Raw genomic sequence first — 13184 nt, forward strand, 5'->3', positions numbered from 1 at the left:
CAAATTGTAGTCTTCAACTGTAAGTTCCTCATAAAATACTGCTCCCTTCTGTGGTAAGTACCAGAACAAACTACTGAAATGGCAACCTGAAATTTAGGTTTTGATGTTTTTAGCAACTCTAGAATGACCCAATCTCATTCACTTTCTTTTATTTTTGTTACTATTTTAATGTCAGTTCATATTTTCTGACTATTTGATGCAGACTATATATACAGTAGATGTATATAATACATTTACATGGTTAGAACTTAAAAGGTTAAAAATTACTTTCCAAATTACTTTCAAAGACCTCCCCTGCCTCTCTCAAAAGGGAATGCGTCAATGTTGAGTCTCTAATTCACCACAAACAGAACATTAGCAAAACTGAAGAGATAAGTGCCAGATTTAAACTAAGGAAAAATACTCCATGATTCGTATTTTAAGAATGTAAATTCATATACTTAGCGGTACACCAAATGCTATCAAAAAAAAATGCAATTCAAGCCATTCATCTGTGTTAGACCAATTGCACTTTAAAAAAACAGGATGAGACTAGCGACGATGCAATGTTAAAAGTGTCTCTATAAGACCAGATATGGCTCCACACTTCAATTACTCAGAGATAAACTGGAAAAAAGTCCATTAGCCAATAGGTATGGAAAGAACAATAGTAGACTTCTACACTAGAAATGACTGGCTAACACATTAATCCTACATTTTTCAAAATATTTTTTTGAGGGGGCAGTAGAGTGGTGCAGTGGTTAACATTGCTACCTTGCAACACTGGGAGCCTGGACTCAATTCCAGACCTGGGGTGCTGTCTGCATGGAGTTTGTATGTTCTTCCCAAGTTTGTGTGAGGTTCTTCCAGGTGCTCAGGTTTTGTCTCAGTCCACTGACATACATGTCAGGTTAATTGACTTCTGGGAGTGAATGTGTGCCTGTTTGTATCTGTGTGTACCCTGCAATGGACTGGCACCTGTCCAGGGTATATCCTGCCTTGCATCTGTTGAATCTATCCCTGTTGCCTGGGATAGAGGCTCTCCCACAACCCTGAACTGGATGAAGTGAATAGAAAATGGAAAGATAGGTAGAATTTCTATATCCAATTCAGAAGTAGTTTGAGGGGCTAAAAAGGTGTTAATGTTTTTGCATTAACAAGCTACAAAGGACAAAAACATCCCTGCAAAAAATGAAACTGTAGCCTTAATCCAATAAAAAATAACATCTATGTACCCAAATAAAAACACAGATCAATAAGATCAGAAATCCACTACGTTTGAGTGTAACATCAGAACAAAACAGGGGTAAGTAGCTTTCAGCAGCCAAGGCATCTAATCAATAACACCTGCCAGATTAATGTATTAATTATTCCAAACAAAATACAAGAAAAAAATGTGGGAAATGACATAATTTCTAATGATATGCACAATGCTTAATACTATAATGGAAGCAGACATTTGTAAGAAAATTGCAGAACTTTTTTAAAAATATTTTCACACTTTAGTGAATATATAACTTATTGCATTGAGTAATGCAGTATAATGATGCCAGTATTCATTAAACAATAAAAAAATATGGTAAATATTAAACCAAATGCTATCATAAAAAATCAAGTATTTGCTACACGGCAAACTCATCACTTCAGTTAAGAAATAGCATGAGGCATCAAATGCTGAAAAGAAGAAAGAAAACAATGTTTTGGCCGTGGAGCCTTCTTCAGGTGTAAGGCTCCACAGCCGAAACCTTGCATTTTCTCTTCTCTTTTCAGCATGGAATAAACCTATTACTTCTTCCTTTGCAGCCTACGCACGCTGACGCAGCTGCCCACCTGAGGCATCAAGTGTCGTGCTAAAATGTAGCAGATTTTAAATCTTTATCTAAATTCCAAGCAGTTAAGAGAAACTTTTTATAAATAAGTGTTCCTTGCAAAACAAAAGCTGGATTAATCGCACTGTAGCTATGGTTTTATTTAACTGATTATTAATTTAAAAATATATCTCTGTAATTGTATAGCTGGCTTCCCTCCTAACTTTTAATATAAATTTGTCTGCTGAAAAGGAGTTTGCAAGTTTAAAAAATACAGAGGATGAAAACTGCAACAAATGGGTACTAATGCCAATTAAGAGCAGTTGTTGAATTTCTAACTTCTCTTTGAACCACCGCCCTTGAAATAATGTCTACAGCAGAAGAGCAATACTTTTGCTGCTACAGTGAAAGGTACGGTCAGTGACAATCTTGACTTCTTTGAATAGGCTTCTGTAGTAACAATACCAGTGAGTTACATCTGAGAACCAAATAAACTTCAAAAGAAAAAATATTTTACAGTTTAAAGCAATCCGATTTACAAAAGCCCTATCCAATTAAATCAAAGAGTACATTTCTGCATTCTGTGGAAACAGGATGAGAGTTTAGAATTAGAGCACTTAGAAGATGCTCCACTAAAAACTATACTGTATGAGGAAAGCCTTAATGTTCCCTTCTTATCGATCAGATAAATATCTCAACACCTCAAGGACAATACTGCTCTGCACACCAAACACAAATCCAGCAGGGACGAGTTTTGGTGACTAACCTAGTCATTTTCCAAATAAGACTTTTTTTCTTCTTTCTACATCATAAGTATTGCATAGTTTTGCAAACCATATCTAATAATATAATTTGTATTTGGTGTGTATACTTTCACTTTTAACAATGGGTATGTTGAAATGACGGTTTCAATAACAAACATTCTAGAATCTGTACTAATTAGCACTTGCTGTGCGGACGTTAGCCAAGGCTAATGTTAATTAAGAAAACAGCCATGAGTTTCAACTTCTATCTGCAGCTGTGTTAGCACTGTACTCTAGCATTTCACACAGGACTAATATGTATTAATATAGAAATAAAAGCTTAACATATAGCTTGTAAAACAGATTTTTTACACTGAACACAAAATCTGAATGATGTAATTTCAAGTCTCACCTACAGTAATGTATTTTAAGAAACATCAAAATCCCCGTCATACAAAGAAAACTACACTTTGGACGGGAATAAATGAGTCTAGCTGCCAGACAAGGAATGAATAAGGCTAGGCTAGTTGCCAGATTAAATATTAAAGTGACTCTTGAGACATTAAAAGGTACATGGGTTTCCTTACTTATTTTTTCTCTTACAAATCTGATACAAAATGCAAAATACTGCTGCTAACTTTGATTGAATGGTTTGACTCTTGACTACACCAGTGGACTGTTATTGCCCTGTTTACATAGACACTAACTCCACTTCAAATTCCCTTTTTGTGAAGTGTCATTAGACTGAGCACTCCTCTTTAATCAGATTCAGTGGCTCTGCTAATCCCTTATCAACTCACTCAGTGCTTTGCTCAGTTTCGTTCTTTTACTCAATTTATCAAAGACTGGATGGCAAGAAAGTTGCTGCGTCTCAGTGTTACTAACCACTTTGAGGTCTACAGTGAACTGCCTACCATTTTAATTTCAGACATGAAATGATAATTAGGATAACTTCCTTCGCAAGGAAAAGAAAAGTACCTTGAAACACATAATGACTGTATATTGGTACTTTCATTGCACACATGACTGATTACCCCTTTGTCAAGATTTGAGGGGTAAAAAACTTCAATGTTGGCTGGAGATGCTGGAGAGTCAGAAAACCAGTGACTGTTGACTTGAACGATTCTGTAAAGCAACTAAAGTGTAACACGTTGGAAAAGACTAAGGTTTTAAATACGGTATTATCTGGCTAAGGGTATTGTCAACAAGACACCCCTATTGCTCATCCCCAATAAAAAAAAAATGCAAAGTTCAAACAAGGAAAACATTTCAATAGATAAAAATATTCACATTTTCACTCAATGTCATATATACCAATAATACATTTTAAATTTACATTTTACAACTTTAAAGTGTCATAACACGCAAGCATTAGTGTGAATTTGTTAAAGAACTGGAAATGTTTAATTATTTGAAAACCAATTTACTAAATATAGTATACTAGAATGCATCTCTCCCCAGGTTAGGCAATACTCAACTTATGAAAACTCGACTACATAAATCCTCCCATGGGCCCCACATTAACATTTTCAAGACAATGAGGTTTTATGTTGGATAAGTAAAGCGCAAACAGTACAGTAAGTTCCTTCCATGGATGAATAGAGCAGAGTAAGCATAATGCAGTCACCACCAGCTTCCACCAGGGCCTCTTTTCACACTTCAGCCTCGCTTTGCTTTCATGCATGTGCGATAACGTTCGCATATCATCTCGCACTTTCACTGAACATTGTCAGTAAGCTGTATTGCAATCTTGTCAGGGAAGCATCCAAATGATTTGATTTACTATGCATTTTACTTTGTGTATAACTGAACACAAACCTGAACCATTCGGTGTGGATTTATGAAATGTACAGTATTTATAATTCATTCAGAGTTATACTGTATATTTTTATGTGTATGCTATATTTGGTGTTTAATTATTCTAATTAAAGGGCTTTTAAATGTTTCTCGTTTGTAATTATTTAAGTTCTCCTCCTCTTGTTTAAAAGGATAATTTTCCTTCCACATGAACTGCTAGCTATGATCTCTCTTGTTCCCTACTTCCCCTCCATTAGAGCACACACCTGTTACTCATTAAAGGATAATAAACCCAGGTGAACCTGCAATTCTGTGCTGCTGTATAGCTGTTTGTTTCTTCTTATAGATTTCTACTGAAGCTCTCCTTATCATAAAACACAGAGTAGCCAAAATGCATTTACACCAGCAGAAGCCTCAGAAATCTCACAATGTGCTATGATTTAAAGCAGCAAAGCGTCTAGATGCAAAACATATTCAAAACACCACCAGTCCAGTGAATGCACTTGGAGTAAAAGGGCGTAAAATGAAAGCACCCATAAAACAAGTCAGATGATTCTGTCTGCAGCCAGAAATCTTAGGAGTGGTATTTACAGATCACTGGAGCAGTTTTACATGTCTGGGGTCTGAAGCAGTTGAAGAACAAATCCTAACTGTCTTCCAACACTCATTTTTTCATCAAATGAAAATTATGGAGTAGGTTTGTAAAAAAAGACAATGTTTAATTAAAAAACTGAATTCTGAATTCATATTTAAGTGCACCGATCAAGTTTGACATTGTTCTGCTTATTCAATAATACCATGTCATATGAAAAACATTTTTAAATGCATATTCACACAAGATTCAAGTCAAAATGATCCTAATACTACTACTTATAATGCCCAAAAATATTCATTAAGATGGCATTTGTGAGCAATGCCAAAGATAAAGCTTAATGTATTATTTGGAAACACTTAACCAAGCAAACTACTTTTTAATTTGAAGTTATTTTGCAGCTGATATTTCACATTACAGAAAATCATCTTCTGTTACACAAGACATGTTACCTGTACATTTACATCTTCCTTCTTAAATATGAGGGAGCGAACTTCATCTGGATCCACATTAAATATAGCTTTCAGCAGTGGTGGCTGAAACAGAGGAGAGAGGAATAAATATATTAATATCCTGTTGACAGGATTACATGTTAGGATTACCATGTGCCATGGGATCGCTTACGCATCAGTTTGTTGTAGCTGGCATCAAATACTCTATTCAGTATAAAAGCAGGAGTTAATCATTTCCAGGAAAATGGACTCCTCCCAGTATAAAATGAGCAGTTTAAAAATTGGACAATGCCAACGCCATTTGTTTCAAATGTCTGTTTTTCAATAGGAATTGTCCAAATTTCCAACAGATCTTCTGTAGAAAATTACCAGAATTATTTTTTTTCATAGTTTGTCTGAAATGCACAAATTATCAACTTCAATTTGGGTTTACAACAGGAAGTGGTGTTTTGTGCGTGAGCTGCAAAGGAAAAAGTAGAAGTTAATTCCACACTAGAAAGTAAAAAAAGACCTAAAAATGTTCCACGTCTGAAACGTTGCATTTTGTCTTAACTCTTTTTGATCTTTTCGAGGGAAAATTATCTCTGCATATCATTGTATTTTTTTGCATGTAATAAAAAACAAGGATTTGCCCTGCACGCATCCCTGAAAAAAGCTGACCAATGTAACCTTTTTTAATCAAAATATTTTTGAGTTCTATAACTAAGACAGTGTTACAGCCACATTACTAGACGCGGCAGAGTAACACATTAAACGCCGTAAATATTTGAATGTAATTGTCTTATTTACAAGACTAAGACAAAAACACAATCTCTCCAGCCTTTGAGAAAGTGCCACAAAGGCACTGTAACTGCTGAACTGTTTCTTTCCAAAAAATCTTTTTTTTTTTTTAAAGAGCTAGTAAGACAGAAGACATTTTATAAAAGTTACATCTCTCACCTTTCTATCTTGAGCATTTGAGTCAGATGCAGGCAGGGGATAATGTTCCTGAGAAACTTTCGAAACAAAAGTGGAGGGATCATCTTCCTCCTCCTCTAAAACAACAATGCACACTCGGCTCATCCGATCTGCTTTCATGCACTTCTATAATATTCCAAAGTTTCCAATGCACTGCTCCCGCAACAAAGTAAGGTACACAGAGCTGCCCAACAAACGCTGTTTTAAGACAGAGAACAGGGAAGCACAGAAGTCCACACTACAAGTTTCATAATGAAAGCACGCTTCAACCAGATGCTCAGTACATTAATCAAGAAGGAGAAACAAATTCCCATTATACATTTGAAACCCAAAGGAGCAGAACCTGCACATAGAAGGTTGTAGTTATGGATCATGTACTTTGATTATTTTAAGCCAATATTCAAAGCCACTGAACTCCCCAATCATTCAGAGGGCTACTGAAAGTAGCAATATGACTCACATCTGCATCCAGCAACTGCGCTGACAATACTCTTCCTGTTTACAAGCTAGTCAGGCACATTAAAACAATGCTAAGCTCATCTGATCCTTTGCATACATGAGAATATTCTTTAACTCTGAGTGCAACCAGTCGTACAAGAGCAGGGATAGTGACGCTGCTGATCAGGCTGCCTTCACCCGACTGGTTGTTCATCTGCACAGAGTGATCATTGTTGTGGGTGACAGGACGGCAGTCTGTAAACAGCTGGGAAAGCAGCAAGCCATGTTACCAAGACAGAAAGAGAGATCTGAAGCAGCAAAAATCGCACAGAAAGCCAAACAAAAAAAGTCAGGCTGTAGACAAGGTCAGTGCCATTTTCCCATTGTAGTCCTCAGGTCAGATTGTTCCAAGCTGCTCACAGAGGCTTACAAGTCTCACTTGATTATCCGTACAGATTACCCCGCACCTTCCTGCTTGTGCATGCTTCCCTCTTTCAGTTAGCTGACACAAAACAAGATGCTTATGTGCTGTTTCGCCGCTGAGCGCGGTAGGTGTACAGCAGCTCTGCTACTGGGTAACTGAAATATATTTCCATAAAGTCCAATGAGTCAGACCATGTGCTCCAGTGGGAATCCATCTACAGTGCGAGGAAGCACATAATTAAACAGCAAACACAGGATATTCTCATAGGCACTGAGATTTCTGTGCTTATGCCCAAGTGTCCCCTTAGTCCTGAAGATGCAGAATTCACTGCAATTTCCTGTCGAAAAAGAGGGGGAGGCGCAGTGCTAGTTTAGTATGCTCCACTTGCAGTAGTGAATGAACTGTTGTGTGTGAAAGCTGGAATAATTACCACTGAGCACTTCCAGCAGAAGCCCTTTATCACTTCAACGCCTGCTTTGATGCGAAGCAATAAAAAGGGGAGGTTATTATCTTCTGCTTCACTTCTTAAGAAATCCAGTAAAATGTTACAGCCTAGTCCAGTTCCTCAAGCATTTGTTTTAATATTCTTTAGCACTGTTCAAAAACACTACTTTTGAAAGAAGCCGTCCTTCTTTAGTATACAATCCTCCACTTTCAGAAGCTCGGAGCCTTTAAAATGTGAATTTAACAGTGGAAAAAAAAAACAGCAGCTCTGCAGAAGAGAAATCACCATCTTCAGCAATACAGCACAACCAAAGAGCACACTCTCTTTTCTCCTTGATGAACCACCTAATAACGCCACAGTGCTATAATTCCATCCAGACCAGGATCAAAAGATCTTTCAGTAGCTTCTCACTGCCTTTCTCTTTAGAGCTATGTTGCCTTGTAGGCGGATTTCCCAGACGCACAGTCTGCTAGAGGAGTGACTAATCAGCTCGTCCAATAGGACTGTGCAAATGAAAAATGGCTAGGCTTCAATACATATTTTTTCCAGTGGAAACTGGAAACAATCAGGCATCGATGGCAAGTGGTTCTCTAGTCTCCCTCTTTATAGGAGAGTGACTCTCTCCAGCAGGCAGTTTTAACTGCTTTCATATGAACCAGCATGTTAAAACATTTCAGCCTTACCGCACAGTCTTAACTCTTTATAATCTGCCAAAGTAGAGTAGAGCTTATTGTTTTAAAATTTCTCACTACAGCCCCTTCTGCGTTTATTTACAATGAAAACTGTTTTAAAGCCTCCATGTCATTACATTGAGCACTAGTAAATCAAATGTAATCAATTCTTAATTGTTTAATCCAATACAACATTGAACATTGCTTTAAAAATGTTTATCACCTTCCTTTCAGTGCATACTCAAACAACTGTAAGGAATCATTTTTTTATTTTAAATGACAGGGTGAAGATACATATTATTAGCTGTAAAATAAGTCCTTCACTTTTACAGTACTACTGTTCTCAGAGCAGCAAAGTTTAAATGCCAGCAAAACAGACTGAAAGCATTTTTGAGCAATCTGTATAATGAAAATACAATACAAACAATATAAATCTGAGATAAATAACAATACCAAATAATGTAATAAAGCACAAACCACAAACCACGTTGTACATGGGGCCGATATTTATAATTTTGAATAATTAAACACCTTAAAATACACTAGAAAACATGGCAATTTCCCTTATCCTATGAAAATATTTTAAATTAACAAAGGAAAATCTTACAATGGTGAATACATTCCAACAAAAGAAAAAAAGTTTAGATTCCCCATTTAATGTTTGAGTCACCTTACCTCCTTTAAGCAACAAAACAGGCAACATGATTCACAAAGTATTTGCAAAATGAAATAATTCTGAAAATAAAATGTATAAAATGCCGAAAGTTAATCTATAAAACATTAAAGTGGAATGCAGAAATCCTAAATAAAAAACTGCAAAGGCAATTAGATCACTTTAAAAATAGCAACAACCCAAAGTAATGCAACCTGTCATGCTTATTACGAAAGACTAGAGCCCATGGCTCTGAGATGAGACCTTTGAAGGACAGTAGGTGCAGTAAACACGCACAGAAGCTAAACTATGGCTTGTTACTTGACACCTCCAAGAATGTCCGATGTTAGGTACTAAAAGTCAAATATGACCTTTCGGCACTATTTATCTTACATCCAAAATGCAATTACATTTAATGAATGTTAAATCATTTCTACCACAGGTTAACAATACACCTTTGATCACAGTGCCTTGCTTTTTTTGTTTTCTTCGCTGACTTATCTTCTCCGTATTGAGGTATTTCATTTCAAGCGTCACATTGTCTGTATTGTTAACATTAAACAGGTTTTTACCGGACAAATAGAAATGTGGTGCTGGTTAAGAACGGAAAAGGGCAGATATATTCAGTGAATTGTTTTGCAAAAACTATATGAAGCCACATACTATTTGTATAATCAAAAAAGCTGCCGAGACTCTCACCAGTAACAATAATCAAGCTCCCATATTTTGTGGAAAAATAAAAAAATAATTATTTCAATGAAAAGTATAATTTTCAGAAAGAAATCCCAAAGGGCTTTCAAATGGGTCATTTTGCACTGTAGTCAAAATACAACAGAACAACTACAAAATAAACTGTACAATCAAGAAATTCAAAAAATAAATTATGTATATGACAATTAATAATGAACAACACAAAGCAGTTCAAGCTTTTACAGGAAGACTTTGGCATGTTCACATAGTCACTAAGAGTCATGAGGAGGCAAAGGAATTTCAGTGTGTCTCATTCAGAGCTGGCAACAATGCAGATTCCATATTATTGAAACAACAAGGCACCACCCTCCGTCTTTCCTTTACTGGTTACAAGTGTCCTGTTTTAGACATGCATGGCAGTTCTGTAGTATGGTATAATTTCTCCAAACAAAGTGATCACTATGTCAGTGGAGCTGGTCTGCAACACTGGTACTATTGCAGTCCATTGAACGCTTTAATATTTGAACTTAAGAAGGCAAAAACAGTTTCTAAAAAAGACACCCCAAGTCATACACAATGCACAAAAGTGCTAAAATATTGCATTTGTGGAATAAAAGAGGCTAAAACGTTACTTTATAGAAATAAGCAATAATTGTTTATAAAATCTTTAATATGTAAATACCATTACATGATAAGGCTTGTAAGATAAAGGTTAAAACTGATTTTTCTTTTTTGAAGTTTGGCAAAGGTCTTGATACAATTCAAAATAGGGCTGCCATCTACCTACAAAATAAGAACTTCACTCCAATCAAACAAGCTAAACACAGACCTCCTCTCAACTGTAAATTGAATGCAAACAAATCAGAAAACACTCAGGTTCAGGGACAGTTGCAAATGCACAGAATTATTAGATTTGTGAGTAAGCGATATAGAAGACATAGAAATGTGCAACTCTCTGATACTAAATGTTGCAGATGGCCACTGTTTCTATTTTTAGATTTAGACCACAATTACAAATTCTTGTGTACTAAAGACCCATTTATATTGGGCAAACTAAAGCAATCCGAATGCAGTACCCTGCTCGACAGTACAATAGCAGTGCGCCATACATGTAAGGAATATGAACTTGCATCTCGTCAGTCCAGATACCAAAGCCCTAACCACTACTTTACTACTGCTGCCTAAAGAATGACAGAAATCAGGAAGAATCCAGATCACTTCAATGTATAAATAAAAAGGCAGAAGAAGACAAAGCCAAAGACTTCATTATGAATACAACTAAAATACTGCCTAATGCTACAATTGAAGTAATGACATATATACTAAATTAAAACTTTCTTTTTAACACAAAGTTCTGGAATACATTTTCTGGAAATCATTCAATTTAGTGTAAACTAAACTACAGCCTTAACATAAAATCATATCAAAGAGCAGATACAGGTTCAAGTTCTATATACTAATAAATAATAATGCTATTTATGGTGACAAATACCAATTTGTAGCACATACACAATGTTAAAAAAAGATACAGTGATCTCAGGTTGGTTACTCCAACTGAACACATGCAAATCAACATCCATAAAAAAATAAGAAAAACAAAATACATAAGTGGCTCACAGGAACAAATATCAGCCACTAACTGTTCATTTTCAAACAGCCAGTAAAAAATTACTTTACTATAATAGCACTCATTGTGCTTAATCACCCTCCTCCTTGCTAGACCCCAGAATTTGTGACCAAGTATTTCCAAAGTAAATTCCTTCAAATTACTTATACACTCTTCAGATGAAATAAGCACTTTTATATAGAATGGGCACATTTCACAGTGGGAAGCACCATTCAACATTAGGGTTGGGTACCGCCTGTGGAAAATGTACCACGGTATACTGCTAACTATTTTGCATGTTTATATATGGAGACTTTCTCATAGTTTGATTTCATGATTAGTTAAGCATATTGAGTTGTATACAAAATAAGGTAATGAAAATGATGTTGTTTTGTTGTTTTATTGGAATGAAAGAACTAGAAATAACACTGACCAGCGTAACAGAACAATTTAGCAAAATGCAGATTTTTGTCAATCATTAAATGATTAAATCTCTATAAAGATTACCTTCCTCAATTCCTGAATCCGATTTACATTTGTTAAGCCCAAGATCTTCCCAAACATCAGATTTGGCCCTTGTGTAATTGACTATCTCATACTCCGCAATTTTGTTTGATTGGGAATGTCCATATCGATGAAAGTCAAGGTCGTTCTGAACCAATCAGCTGCGATTATTTCCGCGTGATTTCCAAAATCACGTCATATTTCTAAACTTCATAGCCAATGATATGCAGGAAATTCCTTTAGTATGACTTTTTTACTCACCTTTTTAAAAAGTTAACGACATTATCTCAGTCATTTTGTTTTTATAATCAAATTTGATTTTATGAATATAAACAGTAGAAAATCTTTGTTAAAATTGAAAAAATAAAACCACTGATGGAAATTGCCGGAAATTACAGAGCGTACTGGTACAGTCTAAAACCGGAATGCAGGTTTTACCGGGCACCTCTATTCACCACTGAATACACATGAAGTTCTACTGGAGAGGCCTACTGTTCAAATTTAAAAAGGCCTCCCACAAAGAACATCTGGCTTAAAGGCAAATGCCACTGGAAAACTGAGTCATATTTGACATAAATATATATTTTTAAATAAAACTTCAGACTTCTAGGGTGGAGTCTTCGAAGGCATTTTTTTTATTTTAAAAAAAGGTTGGTGACTCACATAGCCTTGGGCTTTTCCAACCACAAGAACATATGACTAAGTATGGATTCCAGCTCATTAACTGCTAGAGCATATTTTATTCTTTTCAAACTTTAACTGTTACATGAAACATTTTTCTTCACTTTGGTTTCCTTTAAACACAAATAAAACTTTAAATCTGTAAAACCACTTTTAAAACACTGCTCAATGTTCAGTAAAGAATGAACCTTGGAAAGGTGTGGATGAACACATTACAAAAGCTTTCAGTGAGGGTAAAAAAAGGAAAAATACAGTACAGTATAATGGCAGGGCACTTTACACTATCTTAAACTTTCACTACTGAGGTAACGCTTAGCTCACCACTAAGCACAGGAACTCTGACAACTTAAAGTGGATCTGCAATGCTATTTTTATATTTCAGAGTCAGAAATAATCGGCACTGATGAGGGCATTTCAAACAACAATGAAAGTAAAACGTTCACAGTAACATTTACAACCTCCAATTCACATCACAAAATAGACAAAATTTACAAACATAAACAGCCTTATTCTGCGATTCAGAATGAGGGAGTCCGGTGAGGTGAAGTGGCCCTATTACATTATAAAAAAGAAGGCTTGTGAATACATCTCTTTTAATCCAATAGCAATGTTGGTCTCAACTTCGAGACGGGTTTGCCAACAAATACAACTTACTTTTGTTAACTCTCCATGTAGGTCACGTAGCAACATTTTTGTGGTGAAAAGCCAAGAAGACAACATGAAAGACCCTTATGTTTTTTTTAAC

The 13184-nt window shown here is 35.8% G+C and overlaps 1 protein-coding gene across 7 annotated transcripts in view; it reads right to left on the minus strand.

The window, feature by feature from the left end:
• Nucleotides 1-13184, minus strand: part of ankrd28b (ankyrin repeat domain 28b) — a 73209-nt gene that overhangs the window by 29558 nt on the left and 30467 nt on the right. For 2 of the 7 annotated variants that reach the window (XM_088928879.1, XM_088928877.1), the window contains exons 1-2: nucleotides 6311-6523; nucleotides 5372-5455 (exon numbers count right to left, since the gene is read on the minus strand). In XM_088928879.1, the coding sequence (XP_088785005.1) occupies nucleotides 5372-5455; nucleotides 6311-6448 (222 nt within the window). In that variant the 5' untranslated portion in view covers nucleotides 6449-6523. Of the gene's footprint in view, nucleotides 1-5371; nucleotides 5456-6310; nucleotides 6524-13184 lie in introns of those variants that run through there. The other 5 variants (XM_088928880.1, XM_088928882.1, XM_088928878.1 and 2 more) reach the window with 4 other exon arrangements.

The sequence above is a fragment of the Atractosteus spatula genome, chromosome 12, assembly GCF_055471065.1.
Source record: "Atractosteus spatula isolate fAtrSpa1 chromosome 12, fAtrSpa1.hap1, whole genome shotgun sequence".
In the NCBI taxonomy this organism is placed as follows: domain Eukaryota; kingdom Metazoa; phylum Chordata; class Actinopteri; order Semionotiformes; family Lepisosteidae; genus Atractosteus; species Atractosteus spatula.